General features: G+C 44.1%; 1 protein-coding gene across 9 annotated transcripts in view; it reads right to left on the reverse strand.

Moving 5' to 3' along the window:
* Nucleotides 1–21,150, reverse strand: part of KLHL13 (kelch like family member 13) — a 94,288-nt gene that overhangs the window by 25,700 nt on the left and 47,438 nt on the right. For 6 of the 9 annotated variants that reach the window (XM_088664424.1, XM_035102272.3, XM_088664423.1 and 3 more), the window contains 4 exons: nt 17,691–17,829; nt 12,225–12,357; nt 11,814–12,010; nt 5,018–5,813 (listed from right to left, as the gene is read on the reverse strand). In XM_088664424.1, the coding sequence (XP_088520550.1) occupies nt 5,018–5,813; nt 11,814–12,010; nt 12,225–12,357; nt 17,691–17,801 (1,237 nt within the window). In that variant the 5' untranslated portion in view covers nt 17,802–17,829. The remainder of the gene's footprint in view (nt 1–5,017; nt 5,814–11,813; nt 12,011–12,224; nt 12,358–17,690; nt 17,830–21,150) is intronic. The other 3 variants (XM_088664426.1, XM_060270323.2, XM_088664425.1) reach the window with 1 other exon arrangement.

Here is a 21,150-nt window from a genome sequence, read left to right on the forward strand (position 1 = left end):
TATCGGTCCCACTTTGTTTTCAAAAGGGATAGTTGCTAGTCACTTAGAATATGTCTCCACATCTGGTGCTCACAAGTCTACCAGACCGCAATAATTTCAACGTCATTCCAACCCATGCCCTAGATCAGTTCACATAGCTGGTGCATTTTCTGCAAGGACACAGATGGTGTGCAAAGACTGTTTTAAAACATACACTACCGTAACTGGCTATAATAAAATGTATAAACTAATATAGAATGAGTACAGAAATTCTTATTATTATATACACAAAAGCAAACTATGTCAAAGGCGAGGGTACAGTCCCAAAACTTAAAGTGTTAATGAAGATTGCAGTCCAAACAAATAAGATATTGGAGGAGTACCCCAAGAAAAGAGGCGCAGCAGGCGCAGACCAGACGCTCATGGGTTCACTGGCAGGAGGGCGTGGTGGGCCCAAGTCCAAGAAATGGTAGCGGATGTGTCCACCGGTGCCAGGCTCAGCACACAGGTACCGTCCATAGGAAAAGGAAAGACAAGGTTCCCGGGTACATCCCTGTTTTGCCCAAAATGGGCTTCTTCAGTTGATAACTTGCACAAGTAAGTTAATACAAACTATACAAACTATAATGCCAAATGGCATTTAACATATGGCATTTCACTTGAAAGCTTATAGTTTGTATTAACTTACTTGTGCAAGTTATCAACTGAAGAAGCCCATTTTGGGCGAAACAGGGATGTACCCGGGAACCTTGTCTTTCCTTTTCCTATGGACGGTACCTGTGTGCTGAGCCTGGCACCGGTGGACACAACCGCTACCATTTCTTGGACTTGGGCCCACCACGCCCTCCTGCCAGTGAACCCACGAGCGTCTGGTCTGTGCCTGCTGCGCCTCTTTTCTTGGGGTACTCCTCCAATATCTTATTTGTTTGGACTGCAATCTTCATTAACACTTTAAGTTTTGGGACTGTACCCTCGCCTTTGACATAGTTTGCTTTTGTGTATATAATAATAAGAATTTCTGTACCCATTCTATATTAGTTTATACATTTTATTATAGCCAGTTACGGTAGTGTATGGTTTGAAGGTATTCGTAACTGAGGTCTACGTTGTAGCTTGGTACAAAGACTGTTTTAAACATACACGCCCCTTGCACAGGAAACCCACTTACCAACCATCCCCATTTTCTGTGACTTCACAAAACCCACCATGTGCAGCCAATGCTTACAATACAAATCTGCTCCAAGCCCTCAGATAGGAATACATAGCCAAAGGATTTATCACAGGAACTCTTGGCACTACAGCCACCTTCCAAAAAGAAAGAGAGCAGACTGACAATATCATACCGATACAAAGGGATGGTTCCAACTATGATAGAAGCTCAGAAGAAATACACCCAGAACACCTAGTGCGGAGACCATGGGGTCTCTGCAGAGGTTAGTGATCTACAGCCTACACTAAAGAACACAGTCTCTTCATGCAGGCTTTGGGAAAACCTGACCCTCCAACTTGAAACATCTATTTATTTATTTAAAGGGTTTATATATCGCTTTTCAGCTAGCACAAGGAAGCGGTATGAATTATAATAAAACAAGACAAAATGTAAAAGCACAAAATCATATAGGAAAGTAAGTGAGCTAGTGATCAACAGCTAGTGAAATTTTTAGCACTTTCTTGACTGGAAGACTCCTAAAATATAGCAGTAACACACAGAACCTAGTGTATCTGCATTCATCAGGTCACCATGCTTCTGCAAAACACCTTTAGTGGACAGACAGAATGCAAAGTTGAAGTTGACAACACATTTGCAGAGGGGTAGCTGAGAAAATTATGGCATAAGCTTTCATGGACTATACTTACAACATCATAAGTTATCCTTTAAGGCTGCATAAGACTGCCATTTTCAAAACATGATGACACTTAGTTCTTCATTTGAATAAGAACTAAGGGTGGTTTATTCATTAAAACTACTAATAATTGCACATGTGGTGAGGTGCCTCTTGACAATGATGAGCAAGATGCAATTCCTGTTTGCTAAGACACATTAAGGCCACTTTGTAAAACAGATTCCCACAGAAGCATTCTGAACATGTGCATACTGCATGTATCACTAAGCTACTTCACATATATGATGAAATGCATGTGCACAAAAGCCTATTCTGCCTTTTAGGGAGCCTAGTCAGTCTTTTAGGGAGTCAGTAGATTTAGCTGCCCCAGTTCACACCCTTACCAAGCTGGCAATTCCTTTTTAATATGAGGGAGCTGGCACTGTCCTCCTACCCACTATGTACAAATCTCAGCATGTAAGAAAGGGACTCTGCAGGCAAATCCCATACATATATAAACCCAGTTCACATAATCTTCCCTCTATCATCGTGTGTGTTTAAATAACTGCAGATATTGGGCCACAATGCAGAACATCAAGTCTGTGCATGGTCAAAGACAGGAACCTAGGTCTGTTCTTCCATGTAATAAAGGTGGCAAGTGTATGAACCAGGCCTTTGATCACCCTGTTGAGGAGAGAAAGACCATGTGCTCACTATCACATAGCTGCCAAGTTTTCCTTTTTCTCACGAGGAAGCCTATTCAGCATAAGGGAATTTCCCTTTAAAAAAAGGGTGAACTTGGCAGCTATGCTATCAGAAGCCTTAGGGGCCTTCATAAATGTTTTCTGGCTGTTTGGGTCCAGGTATAAAAGTTTGTGAGGGGAGCTACTAGGCACTAAGGCTACCAGCTTTGGGATGCGAGAGGACTGGATATTGTTAACCAACATATTTATGCTCACTGAGATTTGCTATATTTAAAATGATTTGTTAATGGTTGAATTGTGTGTTACAGAGCTAAAAATATTGGATGTGCATTGAATATTACAGTGGACTATGCAGTTAGCTTGTTTTAATCATACTTTGAGTGGTTTTCCACTTTCTACTGCGTTATTCTATGTATGACTAGTGATGCCTTTGGCTATGCAATAAAGATCTGCAATTCACTGTAGTGAGATTATACCTTTTATTTATTATGATTTTTTTATCTAGACTGATTATTTTCTGCAAACCATTCTGAGCCCAAAGGTATCTCTGGAAAATGTGGTATATAAATAAATTGGCTCCAGCTATGTTGCAACCGACCAGCACAGATGAATGCTCTGCAGTGTTCCTGGGTCTCCAGGTACACACACCTGCTGCCCTTAACACATCTTGCCTCAAACCCCCAGGCTTAGTTTAGCTGGACAAGGCATTACCACAATCAGGGGACTCACTCCTCAAGTGACAACATAGCCCTCAAATAATCTAACCATCCTAGATTATAGTCGTGGCTGAACCCAAATATATTTATTTTCTAAGAATGTGTTCAAAACCAGCTTTCTACAACTTGGTGCCCTCCAGATGTTATGGACTACATCTCTCATCGGCACCAGTCAGCATGGCCAGGGCAGATGGCAATAAATGGCTATTAGTCATGGTGGCTCAGCTTGGCCTCTGTATATGGAGGCAGTAATACTTCTGAATACTAGCTTCTGGAAACCATAAGAAAGGAAAGTGTTCTTCTGCTTGAATCCTATTTGCTGGTTTCCCATGAGCATCTGGTTGGAACAGGAGGCTAGACTAGATGGGCCACAGGCCTGATCCAGCAGGGCTCTTCTTATAGTCTTAGACTAATTGTAATCCAAAATATCTGGAGGGCATCTGACTGGGGAAGGCTTCTCCCATCCAAAGTGGAGTCCATCTGAACAGCTTCTGTTGGAAAGAGGACTCAAGACTTCGAAGCTGTGAAAACCCCGAAGGTCAGCAGTGACAATGAGCATATCATCTTTCACTGATAAAAAGTGATTAAATAGGATTAGTTCAAAGTTGCACCCTTGTAGGTCGAGGTCAGCCCCACCTGTGTTTGCTTGCTATGCTTTTGCACCAAAAAAGTGAACTACAAATCCATTGTTCTCCTGCCATGTAATGTAATGAAAATGCACCCCTGTCCCTTCTGCCTATTTCTTTTATGGCATCAAGAGAAAGATTATGCCAATTCTTCACCCTTTTGCAGCAAATATATATGAACGCAGCAATAAAAGTGAAAAATAACTTGTGATGCAATTAAATGAGAAGGAGGAGCATTTCAACCACAAAATCAAAAGCACGGTCAGCCAGACACTGAGCTTTATACAAATGGATCTGGCTCCTTACAGAAAACCAGTGCAGTTACTTGGCAATCCATAGAACATTCAAGGTAAATGTTTACGACAAGAACTCAATGACAGGACATATCAAGTAAGAATAAATTAAATGAGGAACATCATCAAGTGATATAGAATAAGTGGGTGGTTTCACCTGCACAATTTCATTATATACATAGCTGTCTGCATTCCACACTTATCAAGGAGATGCCAAGTGAGCAGAATCTTGGGCTACAATCTTTTACTCATACATCTGGGAGTAAGGGCCACTGAACTCACTAGGACTCACTTCTGGGTAGACATCCACAGGATTGTGCAATTTGCACAATTACTCCCACTGTCTCACAGAGACCAACACAATTCCACAAGCAGAATTTCACAATGTCACCTCATTATCCTTACAAATCAGATGACGAATGCAGAGGTGAACACATGGGTTATATTTTGGCATGGTGGATTTGGTAATTCAATAATAATCTTCACACATTACAACCAAAAACAAAAAATAAAACAAGGTGCCAGTGTGGTGTACTGGTTAGAGGGCTGGACTTGGACCAGGGAGACGGGTTCATATCCCCCACTGAGCCATGAAACTCATTGGGCCATCTTGTACCAGTCACTTCTTCTCAACCTAACCTAGTTCACAGGGTTGTTGCGGGGGGGGGATGAGGAATGGGACAACTACGTTTGCCATCTTGAGCCGCTTGGAGAAAAAGAGTAGGATACAAATACAGTAAGTAAGTAAGTAAGTAAGTAAGTAAGTAAGTAAGTAAGTAAAGAATGAGTTTGTATTTGCATACAACAGTAAATACCGTAATTATTGTTGTGCAAGTCAGGAAAGGAGGATTTTTTTGCACCCAGGTGAAGACTTACCTAACTCACCAGCTGCATTTCGACCACCAACAGCATACAGATGTCCTTTGAGGGCACTTAGGTGGAAGAAGGTTCTCTTTTCGTTCAAAGAAGCCACCTGCATCCACTTATTATACCGAGGGTCAAACCTGAACACTGTGTCAACCGCTGTCTTTCCTTTCGTGTCATAATTGCTCTGTCCGCCAACAACATAGAGAAAGTTCCCAATAACAGCGATCCCATGCTGGTAGCGGGGAGCATCCATAGGTGCCAGAGACCTCCACTCATGTGCTTTTTCATCGTACATCCGCAGCTCCTTGCTGACAACCAGCTGCTGCCGGAGCACTCCCCCTAGCGTGACCAGGTGAGTGCTGTCCGAACGGATGGCCGTCCTTTCCGACTGCATCACTGGCTGCATGTAGGGCATCATTTGGTAATTGCTGGCTTCCAAGAGCAAGTTGACACAAGTGTTGTCTGTCCTCATGAAATCCACCGTTTGGACGTAGTTGATAAGATCCTGCGGAGTCATCAGAGGGAACCGGATGTTCTTCATGAGTTTTGCTGCGCATTCCATCCGCGGCTCCTCATACCGCAGCCAGCGGCAGGCAGCCTTGAAAAGCTCCAGCTCCGTGCAATGCTTAAGGCTATTACTTGAAAGGACAAAGGCAAGGCGCTCAAAGGGGAGTTTCACAAAGTCACCAGTACTTAACAGTGCTGGGAAGTTCTTGAGGATGAAGTTGTTCACATATTTATCCACTTCTGTGAGGTTGTATGTGTTGGCAATCCGCCCCACTTCGACACAGTTCTCTAAGGAAACCTATGATAGGAAGAGAAAAGTCACTTCCTCCATTTTAAGCTCTGGCTTTATGTTCACTTGCACATTACAGTAACATAAGGGTTGCTAATGTAGACACACCACCACACTCAGTGTGTTTTACACAAATAAACTGTACATTTCTTTGGATTGGTGTGTGCAAGTGTGGACACAGCTAGACTGTGGAGAGATGTGCAAACAGACTGTCCACATAAAGTATAAATAGACATTATTGTAGAAAGATGGGAGGTTGCCTTATGCCAGGCCACACCACTGGCCCATCCAGTTCACTGCTCTATACACTAACATCAGCTCGCAAGGGTTTCAGAAACAAGTCTTTTCCTGGGATTGAACCAAGGATCTTCCTCTGTCAGGAGCCCCCTGTGGCACAGTGGGTCAGCATGCCTGGCTGAAGGAGTAGGTTAGTGATTCGAGCCCAGCCAGGGACAGCTGTGGGCAGGATTTCTGAATTGCAGGGGGTAGAAATAGATGACCCTCAGGGTCCCTTCCAACTCTACAATTCTGTGATTCCTCTTCTGCCCTCCCAGGACAAAGTCCTGCATTTGGTTCCTGGGGCTGCGGCCATGACAGTCTTAAGAGTCTTCAAGATGAGCCAGTCATTTTTTATTGCTTTGTAAAAAATTTTTTTTAAAAAATGCATTTAAGTTCTATTGTACTTTTGCTATACACTGCCTTGATGTTTTATATGAGAGGGTGCTCTATAAATCTATATATATATATAAAAATGTAAAAATCGTGAAATTCCATTTGACACTTTTCTCCGTAACCGCTTGACTGATCGCCCTGAAATTTTGACACAACGATCCAGGCCACTCCTAGAGCGTTGTTGGGGGCAAAAATCCCTCAAATCGCACACCTGCCCAGGTGCAGACCTGCTTTTCCACCAAGTCAAACGGCGCCCTCAAGTGGCGTAGTACCCTCCTCCACCCCCTCCCTTCCTGTGAAATCTAAGCCACACCCACAAACCAAATGACATCATCATCAACCAAGCAACTTGAAATCCCCCAAGGCGGCCATTAGGCCTTTGTTTAATGTAGGCCCCTGACAGGCCCCGGGGGGGGGGGGGAACCCACAACAATACACTTGGGGGCATGGTAAGGGGTTTTTACTTTACCATTTAGCACCACTAACCCTCCCCCCCAAAAAACCCCACCAAAAAAACCAACATTGCCAAGTGGAGGTCGGGGCCTGCGGGGGGGGGGGGCATGGCACAGGCCACAGCACAGCCTTTGATTTATGTAGGCCCCTGCATGCCAAGGGGTTTTTACTTTACCATTTAGCAACACTACCACACAAAATGAATAGATCATGGATCGGGACACATGGGGCCATTCACAGGGAATAGCCACAACACACCACACCCACAAATCCCGCCTCTGCCACAAGATCCTGTAAAACAGGAGGCCTTGGCTCCATTTTACATACTAGGCCTCAGGTCTACAGCCCATTAAATACTATCCCAAATGGAGCCCTGGGTGGGAGGTGGGGGGAGGAGGAGCCCAAATAGGTCATGGGCTGACGTAGCTTATTTTCAAGGGATGTCTTATTTTCTATTACGCGTCCAGCCTTGCCTCTTCCTTGGGGCCCTCCAGAACTGTGCCTATAACTATGTCTTATTTTGGGGGTATGACTTATATTGCACAAATGCTTAGACATCCTGCTATGGCTTATTTTATGGGTATGTCTTATTTTAGGAGAAACAACTGATTGTAAGCCTCTGTGATTTTTTTTAAAACCATTCACTTTCTCTCCCCAGTTTAAGTCCTCAGATATTTGCAGTGGCCACCCCCACCCTATTTACAATCCCCTACCTTCCCCTTGCCCGGGCCAGGTAGATAATGTGGCCCTTTTTGACCCTTTTCTCATTTTACTGATTGTGAATATGCTGACCAAGGCCCCCTTTAGATTCGGAGGCCCGCCCCAAGTGGCCCATATGACCCCCCTCCTTCTGTCTGGGCCTGTCTGTTGCTACGGTGCTGTGGGGCTTCACTATTTGATCCCCCCCGGTTGGGATTCTTTAAGAAGTTATCTGAGTCCCAGGGCACATCATCACCTCCTATCCTTAATCTAAACATATAGAAATGTTCACGATGCGTGCGCAGGGGCCAATGTATGGAGATACAGGGGGGAGGGGACAACAGAGGGCTCAGACAAAAGTAAATACTGGGAAATAGAACCCAGAAACTGACAGCTCCTTCTCCAATGACGGGGGCCAATGTAGGAAGATACCGGGGGTAGGGGCCAACACTCCCCAGGAACAACAGAGGGTTCAGACAAAAGTGCATGCTGGGAAATAGAACCCAGAACCTAACACTTCCTTTTCGAAGGGTGGGGGCCAAGGTATGGAGATACATGGGGGAGGGGCCAACACTCCCCAGGGACAACAGAGGAAAGGGTATCCTACGGAAACACAGGGATGAGCCGGGGTGGAGGGAGGAGGGGCAGGATACGTCATGGATCGTGACGGGGGGGGGATCACAGGAAAGAACCACAGCAACGCGTGGCCGGGTCAGCTAGTATATACATAAATGTAAACTGGGTATGTTCCTTCATCTCCAATGTTCAACAAAAACCGCTGGACTGATAGCGTTGAAATTTGGACACAAAGTCAAATGTGACTACCCGAGTGACCCCAACTGTTTTCAAAGACAGATGTGTCACCTACGCCAGGTAAACCCCCCAAAACCCTGTGTTTCAGAACTCGCAAATCATATGAAAGTGCATGATGGGAGCACATGAGAGATTCCACAACAGCACCCTCTAGTGACAGCTACACTGGTACTGCACCTAGGAAAGCTTCACTCTCCGCTGTATCTCAGCTCAGCTTTGCAGACTAGGCCGCTTTGCAGACTAGGCTGAGTGGAGGTGGGGGCTTGCCTGGGTGGTGGTGGGGGGAAGGGAGCGGGGTAGGTCATGGGTTGGGACAGGGTGGGCCCAATCACAAGGATGAGCCGGGGGCAGGGGAAGGAGGGGGCGGGATAGGTAATGGGTTGGAACAGGGTGGGGGGAGTCATAGGGATGCGCCTGTGTAAACATAACACGTGCAAAACGGGGGACTCTGAAGGTAAGGGGGGTCTGAAGGGGGACTCTGAGGCTCCATTTAACGTGGCAGGGCCAGCTAGTAGTTTTATAAATAAAGTCACCTTACCTGGCAGCTCTTCAGCTGTTGGGATCAGGGGTCCTTCTGGTTCTGGGACTGATGGCCCAGCTACCCCTCTAAACCTATAACTGGCCCTTGTTACTTGCACTGAAGAACTGGCTCTCCTCCGATTTTTCTCCCTCCAGCCCCCGCTTTTATGAGTTGCAACTCTCCTGAGTGCAAGAAATTTAATTTTGTTGTTTTCTTAAAATCCAATATGCTTAGGAACCACTTCTCTGAGCCCAAGGAAGTATGTTATGGCATGGTGAATTTTATTTGAATATATTCCTGCATTACAGCATACTATTAGCTTTCTCATTCCCAACTGACGTATTTTCAGTAAATTGCTATATTACTATTGGCCACTACTCACGAGGCCCACAAAACAGAATATAATTGATTGGGTTCTCCTTAATTATTTGAATTATCTTATTAGATTAGCTTGCTACATGGCTTCATGTTTCTTCTAGGAAGCTTTTGAGACTGAGCCAAAATCCAAAACATGCATGCTTAAGAAGTGTTCAATTTCCATACAACTTTATTACAAGTAATTACTTCTGCAGCTGTAATAGTCTAACTGTGCACAGTACAGAAGGAGAAACAGCAATCATATAGTGCAGCTTGAGAAATACCATCAAATTATCAGAGTACACTTTAAAGTTTTAACAAGAATGCCAAGCAAGGCAATTTGAATGCTAGACATGAATATAACCAACATCTCAGAATCCAGTTCACGTCCAGCATTTTGAGCAGAATTCAACAACACACACCAGGTGGCTGGATGTGGGGCCGGGTCATCCTCAGCAGCCTGCTTTTAAAACTAAGAAGAGGATGAGCGACCTTTCATGTTTGGCTGTTTGGAGGACAATCATTTTTAAAGGGATTTTAAAATCCCAAGAACTGGTTAAATAATAAAATTCCTTCAGTAGCACCTTAAAGACCAACTAAGTTTATATTTTGGTATGAGCTTTCGTGTGCATGCACACTTCTTCAGATACTTCAGATGGTATCTGAAGAAGTGTGCATGCACACGAAAGCTCATACCAAAATATAAACTTAGTTGGTCTTTAAGGTGCTACTGAAGGAATTTTTTTATTTTGCTTCGACTCAGACCAACACGGCTACCTACCTGTGGTTAAATAATGTTTCACACCACTGCTTTATACAGAAAAACATGAGCTGAACGGATAAGTAGTTATTCCATGAGAGGATGATGGAGCAGTTCAGCACTGCTAGAACTGATCGCAACACCCCAAACAAAAACCCAGCAAAGGGCAGGAGGGCACCACCCAAATCACTGAAAGCCATTCTGAGTCACTCAGGTGGGCACTAAGCCACAAAGTGTGGCATGTTAACTCCTCCTGTTTAACTTATTCTCCATTAACTTTCCCCTCTCTCTGCACCCCACTGAACACTATGCACAGCTGTGCCTCCAGCTTTGTTAGCTCTCCTTCTGAACATCTCTTCAAACAGAGAGCTCTCTTTTCTGCACCCCAGGCTACTTCTACCCATAGGCATCTCTGCACTCCATCTCTGAACTCTTTGCTCTGCTACAGGTTGCTGCTTCCTACATCCTCCACCCATGTCTCTGCACCCCTTAGTCTTCTCCCCAAAGCCTTACTACTACTACTGCTACTACTGTCAAGTCTGCCAGCCAGAGGACACAAAGCTTCCACTCTCCTGGAGATTCCTACAGATGCAGGCAGGCCAGCCAGCAAAGGTGAAAAATGGGCGAAAACTCCAGCATGTGCTTTGACTCCAAGGAGAGAAGCAACGTTCTCCCATCCCTATTGCCAAGAAGGCCACAGAGAGGGTGATCACAGAATTCACCCACCCATGGGTCCAAATACTGTTTGGGAGGGGGATGCAGCCTTTTGCAACTTTAGGGCCTTCGTTCTGTTATTACTGAAGAACTAGCAAAGAAAAAAAGGAAAATTGAATATAGTTTTTCCTGTAATGTGACAGAGTCCTCTCTGCTGCAGAGCTTAACAGGGAAGGATGGCAAAGAGTGTCAGATGCAGCGACTGCAGCTAAAATGAAAAGCTAGAGAGATGGGATAGCTGATGACAGCAGACCCATATAAACAGAGCTGCAGTTGGGAAACTGTGAGAAAGAAATTGAAGTGGCAGTAACAGAAATGAAAAAGGAAGAGGATTTAGGAGATGCCAGCAGTTAATGGGCTTGCAACCGTAACCAATGCACAGATAATCCTGTATCCTCACTACTAAACCCAGGGATATAATGTGTGGATTGTTCTTTGCCTCTTGGCTGCCCTCTGTTCCCCACTGTCCAGGCGACCAGAATTTATATTTCGTTTTCTTCATCTGAGATTCCAGACTGACTTCAGAATTGTTGGACCTGGACTTTCAGATCTCTCAGCTGAGAACCTCCGAGCATTGCAGAAATCCTGACAAATGCCTTAAACATTCAGCCGGCCCAAATATACAGCAAAGCCCCAAGGGTTGGAATCCTGAATGATAAAGGCAAGAGGCAAATTACTGGGCATCAATACATTTCACACGATACTCGTGGAAAACCTGCTCTCACCCATCTCTCTATGAAAGGACAATCATTACCCAATGGAATTGTGCTTTAGTTTAAGGGGCAGGCTATAGGTTTTTGTTCCTCAAGAGTACCTACCTTGAAAGGTGGTGAACTCTCATTTGCTATAAGTTTTTAAATCAAGGCTGGAAGGTCACCTACTGTATCAGGGGTGCTATAGAACTACTGAATTTCCTGCGTTGGTCCCAACTGTATCAATCTTTCAGACTGACAAACTTACTGTGATTTTAACGGAGAAAATAAAAAAGAGGCAAACCAAGCAATAACCTAAGATGTCTTACCCCAGATATAAGAAAAACTTTACAGAAGTCCAACACAGGCAATATCTGTAAAAAGCTGGCAGCTTCTAGAGTATCCTGAAGATTGTCCATGCTGAGAGAAAGTTTTGCAGTATAAATAAAATCAATGATCTTCTTTAAACCTATTTTGTTCACGCCATGGAGCTTAATGCACATTAAGTCTTGTTCTTTCATCCCACCTGAGAACAAAATTTAGATAAGATATAGTTAAAGCTTGAAAGAACTTCCCCTATAAAATTTCTTGTTCCAGAGAGAAAGCCACTTCACACATAACCATTAGCTGGACACGATAAACACACACCATAAGGATAATTCATGCCAAACACACTCTTACGTGGCAGAACTTTTTTAAAAAAAATGCAGAATGCACCTTATCACTGCTATCCACTGTACCTGTGAACATGGCCTTGAAGTAATCACTAGCAGATGCCATCATTGCCCTATGAACAGGAAATACTTCATCACCATCGTCTGGCACAAGAGTCACATCACAAAGCAAACCTTCTATTCGCAGCTGGTCAAAACCCTACAAGAGAAAATATGGCATCAACAGCTCCACCCAGCTGCAAGAACAAGCTCTCTGGGCTGCAAAATAGAAAAGCCACTCCACAGTGGTTCAAATAAGTCACACACTATTTTCTTTTTTTACTTTTTTCTATTTTTATAGAAACTTTTCAGCATACGATATGATAAAAAATAATCTAAATATTTAGAAAATCAACAAAAAAAGAAAAAAAATACAAAGTCCTCTATTAGGGGTGGATCTTTACCCGTCTCACATGAAAAGGGGATGAAACCCTCCCCAGTTCTCACCTAGATGCTTTCCTTTCTTCTCCCAGCCTCCCACCCTGGGAGGCCTTCCCTTCCCCTCACACAGGGTCTTTTACCTTCTATCCATCTATCCATTACCTTCCTGTGCAATATCCAGAGTAAAGGTAAAGGTAAAGGGACCCCTGACCATTAGGTCCAATCGTGACTGACTTTGGGGTTGCCGCGCTCATCTCGCATTATTGGCCGAGGGAGCCAGCGTACAGCTTCCAGGTCATGTGGCCAGCATGACAAAGCCGCTTCTGGCGAACCAGAGCAGCACACGAAAACGCCGTTTACCTTTCTGCCGGAGCGGTACCTATTTATCTACTTGCACTCTGATGTGCTTTCGAACTGCTAGGTTGGCAGGAGCTGGGACTGAGCAACAGGAGCTCACCCCGTCGTGGGGATTCAAACCGCCGACCTTCTGATAGGCAAGCCCTAGCCTCTGTGGTTTAACCCACAGCGCCACCCGCGTACCCAGAGTAGAGGACCTCAAAAAGGAAAGTGCATAAGCAAAAGTAAGGTGGATAGGAGAAAAAGAAAGCACAAAAAATAAAGATCATGAGAGAGAGCAGATAAAGAAATAAATAGAACTTCCGATTCTCAATCTGTCATGTGTGTGTGTGTGTGTGTGTGTGTGTGTTCAGGATGGTATCCAGGTGTATTCCAGGGTAATATCCAGCTGTTCCTCAATCTGCTAGGTGGCCTTTTCCCAATCTTCAACCCCAGGCATCTCAAGTCCATTCATTTTCCTTTCCATACAAAAAGTCCAAAAGGAGCTCTTCAATTGTTACTATCGCTAAATGTCAAGAACAGCCTTCCCCCAGCCCCGTATAACAGTTACATCTCCAAGAAATTCTATCATCCCTTATTAGAATAATAATCCATAGTTATTTACTTGTTCTATATTCATTAATTAGTACCCAGTTCCATATCTTCCAACCCCATTTCCTGTTGGCCGTGATTTCCCACCCTAATTTGGAAAGAGAGTTCCTTCCATTTCTGCTTCTTCCACTCTTTTTCCATAATGATCGCCGGAGGTTTGATGCCTTTTCCGTCTGAATTCACTCCAACTTGCACACAGGATCCTTTTTCTCTCAGCTCTATCTCTGTCATGTCAGGATGTTTCTTATTGTTTCTGTCCTTGGTTTCATTCTGCTCCCCAGCATCACAACTCTGTCATTTGTCTGTTTCACTACTCCAGACAACTGTGTGGAGGTCCTCTCCATTCCATCACCTGCTACCATTCCACTCTCATGTCCCGGCAGATCTTAATCAGTATTTTTTTCCCAAAGATCCTGTGTTTTCTTTGGTCTGATCTTTCTCTGATCCATTTCCATTCACCATTGAATGCATCTCAGCTCTGAGCTCTTTCAGTTGCTCATCCAATAATTGCCAAATCATACCAACAATCTTTGCCGTATTGGGTTAAGTTTCCATCTTAACAGTCTGGGCCTGGAAAAGCTTCTCTCTTTAAGAGAAAAGTGCTTTCCCATGCTCAGGAATGTAGTTTGTCTTCTACAACCAGCACCCCACAGAAATGAGAGAGAGTTAAAAGTAATTTAAAGTAACGATTCTTAACCAGCAGAGCAACCTTATCCGTTTGTTAACTTTCTTAATCTCAAATAAATTAGATATGCTTTTTGTATTATTTTTCAGTCTGTTTGTTAATGGTAATTAATCTCTCTTCTTATGCCAACATTCAGTTCGTGTTCGGTGAAAATTAACTGGCAGACAGATTACAATTTGGGTAATTCGGCCCAATCTCAGAAGTAGTTGAAAGTGAGGTTTTGCTGACCTGATGCCCTGAGGGCTATTATGTAGTGTCTGGCAGTTACTCGCTCTAAGACATTCCCCACATCCGAAAACCTCTTGTCTCCACTGTGACGAACAGCTTTCTTCAGTAAATGTGATGTTAATCCCTTATTTTCCTCTCTTGAAAGGGAAGGCATGACAACCAAGATTTATGTCTTGGCTATCATCAATCACCACAATTATCTCTGCCAATCAATCACTAGTTAGCTATATTTCCTCTGGAAGTCTCTCTTACCCCACGCTATTTGATAATCACTGCAACCCGAAGGAATGTCCCTGGTACTCAGTCCCTTAGAATTAGCTTTTGCTCAGTATAACCAAAATAATCACTCAAAAGATGTTGATTTGAAGGAGACTGAGGTGGGGGAATGGTTTCGCTAGCTGCAAAGTAAAATTGAACATGCTGCAGAATTATTCCCCGCTAAGAAAATAATTCAGGTTGGAGCAAGTTGCCAGAATGCAGACATGCTTACACAGAGCACAAACTCAATTTTCTTCATATAGTTAGGAAGACTTATTTTGGTCCCCAGCAGAATGTGAGCCCAAAAGCACTCTCCAAATCCAATCTACAGGTCAACCACTTATGATAATCCAAGGTTGGACAAGAGAGACAGCTTCTAGCTTGGGTGGTAAGTGTGTTACAAATCCAAGCTTTGAACAGGAAACCCCTGGTCTAAAACTCACTTTCACCATGAACTCACTAGAAAAGACTTAAGCAAGCCATTCTCTCTCAGTCTCATCTTACCTATCTTCAATATGAGGGAAATAATAATGCAAACCCACCCACTAGGCTACCATTAACAATTACCGAGAGATGCACATGAAGTATTTTGAGCGCTCGCTCTAAAGTGCTATATAAATGCTAGATGCTGGCACTGCTATTCCATTCTCTTTCTCTCCCCCACACCTGCCAATTTCTCCTACACACTAGGAGCTCCTTCTGCAGCTTACTTACTTAAACTGCTCCAAACCACCATCATTTCCTCTAGGGCCTCTATGTGAGGGAGTGGATAAAGGTAGGAGGAAGAGTCTTATTCAGCCTCAATCTAATATGCATGCACATTACGGGATTCTTGTGATAGGAGGGGTTATTGGTTTGTTTGTTTTTTGTTTTATTATGTATTCTGCTTTCTCATTTGTATTTTTACAAATACAACCGAATACAATCTTTGGATGAACAGTGGTATACCAATTCAATTTTTTTTTAAAAAAAAAATCTTTTCATTCTGTTTTAGACTGTCTGAGAACCACACATGCCTCACAAAAGCTTTTGGCTATCCCTGCAAAATTCCATTTCTAACACAAAAATCAGCAGAGCACAATGTGAACATTCAGCTGGAGCAAGTTCCCAGAACACAGGCATATTTTCATCCCAATACTAACTCTCCTCCTCTGTGCAATCAATGGGAGAGCAATGTGATCTATCCAAGGTGTGGAATTTAGCGTCATTTCACAGTGATTTGAAATGCAAGTCAAAGACCACACAGTAACATCAGCAGATGGTTGCTATAACCATGGTCACAGGCTGTGTCTGGACTCCAGCACAGTGCACTGATGGATAATGAAATTGAATTGCCTGTCGAAACATGCTCTGAGCCAAGGGAACAAAAAGGTAGGAGGAGCGAAATATTAACACTGAGAGACTGCTTCCCCTGGCAGATTCCCTGGAAGACATGCATGTGTGATTCTTGGGCAAATGGCTCTCTCTGCTCGCACAATGTCAAACACACACTGTTGTCTCCTTTAATTATAGCAAAAGGTCATGTTTCTTGCAGGGGTGTCACAATAGGGTGCGGGGCGCACCGGGCTCCACTCTGTGGGGGACAGCGTGGCGGCCCCTCGCTACCCCTCCACTGCCGGCCGCTGCATGCACCCGCCCCTCGCCTCGCCCAAGCAGAAAGAATCAAAGCGTGAGCCGAGCAAACCACGGCGTAGAGTGAGTTTTACAGGGCGGCTTGCTAGGCTCGCGCTTTGATTCTTTCTGCTTGGGTGAGGGGCGGGCCGCTGACGCCCTCTCTGGCCCGCCCCTCGCCTTGCCCGAGCAGAAAGAATCAAAGCGTGAGCCGAGCAAGCTGCGGTGCAGAGCGAATTTTACAGGGGGACCCTGTAAAACTCACTCTGCGCAGTTTGACGACGGAGGAGCTCCAGCACCGCTGCCGCCAGCACAAACCCGCTCCGTAGCGTTCAGCATCGCTCCGTAGTGACGTATGGATGCATCCCTACGTCACTACGGAGCGACGCTGTGTGCTATGGAGAAGGCTTGGCGCTGGCTGCAGCAGTGCTGGAGCGGCCCTGTAAAACTCGCTCCACACCGCAGCTTGCTCGCAGTTTGACGGCAGCGAACCTCCAGCACCGCTGCAGCCAGCACAAACCCGCTCCGTAGCGCTCAGCATCGCTCCGTAGTGACGTATGGATGCATCCCTACGTCACTACGGAGCGACGCTGTGTGCTATGGAGAAGGCTTGGCGCTGGCTGCAGCAGTGCTGGAGCGGCCCTGTAAAACTCGCTCCACACCGCAGCTTGCTCGCAGTTTGACGGCAGCGAACCTCCAGCACCGCTGCAGCCAAACCCACTCCGTAGCGCGCTCACTACACAGCACATCACTATGGAGGGACGCTGCACGCCAAGGGGCAGGGTGCTGCCCCTGGTACCAGGGGGGCTTGCGACGCTGCTGGTTTTTTTGCTACTGCTGCTGCTAATCTGATCAGAATGTTTGATTGGCAGAAGAGGGAGAGAAGAAATTTCAGAAGCTAACAATTAACAGGGACCCATGTGCCCTGAGGAAGGCAGAAGAGGAGAAGCATATATCATCAGCTACTGTAGAGACCATCACTAGTCTGAAAGAACCATTGGGACAGGAGTTGGCACCTCCCTGTTGCCATGTAGCTACCTACTTAAGATTTGTATGCCCTGTAGGAAGGCAGAAGAGGAGAAGCTCCCAAGCAGACCATGGGTCTGCTTCTTTTGTATTTAATATCATTTGTTTGTTTTTAGTACTTTTAAGTATCACCTTGGGTATAATAAAAAATAATTATAATTTTATTGGTGTTACATAAATGCAACAAATGCACTACTATGTACTTAATTACAAATGGCTGCAATGGCACTGGCAAAGCAAACCAACAGAGAGATAAGGGATTCAACCTCAATGAGAACTTGTCAGAGAAGCACCCGTTAAATAAAAGGAACTCTCAAAAGGATGATATGGCTGTTCAGATCATGGTGTCAACTTACCTGGAGTACCAGAGAACTATGTGAACTGGTGAAAAATCTCGTGATCCCTGCCTTTGATGATTGTAGATGGGCAGACACACCCATATCGCTGCTCCCAATAGATACTTTCATGTGAGGGTCTTCCTCTTCAACCAGAGATCTAAAATGCAGAGCAGAAGGAAGCAACCTTAATCCAAATCCTGCTTTTCATACTGCCACATGAATGGCATGTCGAGCCAGAGACTTGTGGGAGGATCTAAAATGAGAACTGGATCAGATTCCTGCTAGACTAATGTTAAGTGTTCAAATATGTCATGACTTTTTTTCTTAGTTTTCACGCTAGATTTTGCTGCCAGCCGTGGTGGTGCTGGCATAGTAGGACTCATGGGATACAAGTCCAGGACCATGCTCAGCAGAATGAGGAAGACAGCACTCAAACGCAGCACGGTTGACTTACCAATCCTGAAGTAAGAGATTACATACTGCCATCTAAAATGCTGGGGAAGAACCTCATAAAACCATTAAGTCCAGAGTCTGAATCACTGCCAAAACATTAAAAGTTGCAACTGCATCAAGCTCTGGCAACCTTTCTTTAACAAAAATACACCCTTTGTGTACTTAAAGGTAAAGGGACCCCTGACCATTAGGTTCAGTCATGGATGACTCTGGGGTTGTGGCGCTTATCTCACTTTACTGGCCGAGGGAGCTGGCGTTCAGCTTCCAGGTCATGTGGCCAGCATGACAAAGCCGCTTTTGGCAAACCAGAGCAGCACACGGAAACGCCGTTTACCTTCCCGCTGGAGCGCTACCTATTTATCTACTTGCACTTCATGCTTTCGAACTGCTAGGTTGGCAGGAGCTGGGACCGAGCAATGGGAGCTCACCCCGTCGCAGAGATTCAAACTGCCAACCTTCTAATCGGCAAGCCCTAGGTTCTTTGTTTTAACCCACAGTGCCACCCGCGTACTTTTTTTGTGTGTGTGTGTACTTAGGAGGTGTCTAAAAAGAGTTTATTTACTGTTGGAAGGTAGATCATGGGGCTTTAGGAGGAAGAAAGCTCTCCATAACCTGTGAAACCATTACTGCCCAAGTTGAAAACCATGCACATTGGCACCCCCTTATATAGGGCAGTTTCATAACATGTCTGAAGCACAATTGCCACTCTTACTGAGAAGTTATCTGAAGACTGTCAATATGCAGATAAAAACATTGGCCTCCAAATCAGTTTCAGAAATTACTTTAACTGCCCAAAGATGCAACTAAATTTTAAACTAATCCTTTTTGTACCCGCACTGAATGATTCCAATTCATATATCAATTTGTATACTGTATCAACATTTTCACGGAATTCTTGTGAACATTCATTTCTTGCTTTGAGTCAGGGAGACTATATCTATTTAAAGCCATTTCTGAAACATGAGAATTTTTCAGGGGTTAGTCAAAACCACGGATAGTTCAGAGAGGGATCAACCATAAGAAATACTAAACAAGTAACTTGGACCAAACAATGAACACAGGTTCAAAACGTGGGTGTGAAATACATAGAACACACACTACAGAAATACAGATTGTATTTAGCAAGTCCATCATTTATCTGTACATGGGGACACATGGAAAGTGGTGCTTCTTTTAGCACACAATTCTGTTAATTGCAATTAACAATTCAGAAGCAACCTGGGTGGAAAATCTCTAAGCACATTTTGATTAATTGCATAGAACATTTACACAACCCTAATCTAAGGATTTTCCTCCTTCCCTGTATTCCATGCCAGGAAATAAGTGTGACAAGTATAAGAAAGCAGGCATTAACATACTGGCTGAGAACAATTCCTATTAAAAATATCTTCAAAGTCCATAACCTCCCTGCACATTATTAAGCTACTCCAGTTTTGCCTTTCATAGAAGCAGCAAGTAGACAATATAAGATAGAAAAAGTCATATCCATATTAAAAACTGTTTGCACAAGAACTTAAGACTGGAGTTGGGGGAAGAATGGGAGCAACTACCGGTAGCTTACCTTGCTAAATTTAACACGGTCTCAACAAAATAACTTCATAACATACTTTTTATAGAAGACCCCAGCAGTGATTCAATTAGGTGCTGAACACCCAACCAGCAGTCATATGTGATGCATCTTTGTAGCCTTTCAGCAGTGATGTTCAATTTCTAGAACGCTGATTCTAGAAATCCTGTAAGAAAATTCCTCAGCAAATTAAGAGTAATTTGCACTGGATTTTTCTCCAGTTTGCTCTGGAAATATTTCTGATGCCCTCGAGAGCAATATGTGTATTTTACATGTATTTGGTAATCAAAAATAAAAACTTTGAAACTTGTGTCGTGTTTGCTTAATGTTATTGCAATTGCCATCTATTCACGTTACTATCGTATTTTTCCGTTCCATGAGACACACTTTTTTTCTCCTAAAAAGTAAGGGGAAATGTCTGTGCGTCTTGTCTTATAGAGCGAATGTTTGGTCCTTGGAGCCGAATTGCCCAGGGGCTAAAGGTAGATCATGCTTTTTTAAAAAGAAAAGAAAGAGCTAAAGGCTAACAAGAGGGAATGAGCTGAAAGGAACCTACTCAGCAGCTGATTGCAAGAGATTGGGGAGGGAGATAAGAGAGCTAGCTCCCTTGCCTAGGCCTCAATTGTTGTCTGCAGAGGGAGACATGTGACTGGCTGATCAGATTATCTGTCTGGAAACTGTAGAAATGGGTCCCTTTCCTTTCCTATAGAAAAAGCTGCAGAACTGTGAGTTGAACCCCATAAAAACAGGATTTTTCCCTTTGAAAGGAAATTCAGCAACTTTGAGCTGATCCTAAAAATTGGAGCTTTCCTCCTTTGCAAAAAAAGCTGCACAACCATAGCTGCCAAGTTTTCCCTTTTCTCGCGAGGAAGCCTATTCAGCATAATGGAATTTCCCTTTAAAAAAGGGATAACTTGGCAGCTATGCACAACTCTGAGCTGATCCCCACCCCACCCCCAAAAAACCGGGGCTTTTCCCATTTGCAAAAAAAGAAAGAAAGAAAAAGCTACACAACTAGATGCATCCTATGGTCAGGTGCGTCCTATGGAGAGAAAAATATGGTAATTAAATGGGGATTCACCACCACCACCTGAAGGAAAATAAAAGCACTGGAAAAAAGTTTCCATCCTACATCACTGCAAGACTAGTATGGTCTGGAAAAGGGAAGTAGTACTAACCTTCTCCTCCTATCAGCCAATCACCCATTCCCACCACCCTTCTGAGTAATACCCCCACCCCCACCCTCTGACTATTCATAAGGGTCTGGTGACTTCTGTTTTAGTGCATGGATAAAAATGCCAGGAAGCCACTGAGACAAATTCTACTTGCCAAGAGGAACCACCCCTCACATTCTGAGTCTACCCATGTGTGAAACTTCTCTCTCTGCAGCAGTGAAGAGGCTTCAATCTGTCAAGTCAAGCTTAGCATATCAGAACCACCTCCAATTTATCAAGCTGT

This window comes from Zootoca vivipara, chromosome Z2, assembly GCF_965207765.1.
Source record: "Zootoca vivipara chromosome Z2, rZooViv2.hap1.1, whole genome shotgun sequence".
Classification (NCBI taxonomy): Eukaryota; Metazoa; Chordata; class Lepidosauria; order Squamata; family Lacertidae; genus Zootoca; species Zootoca vivipara.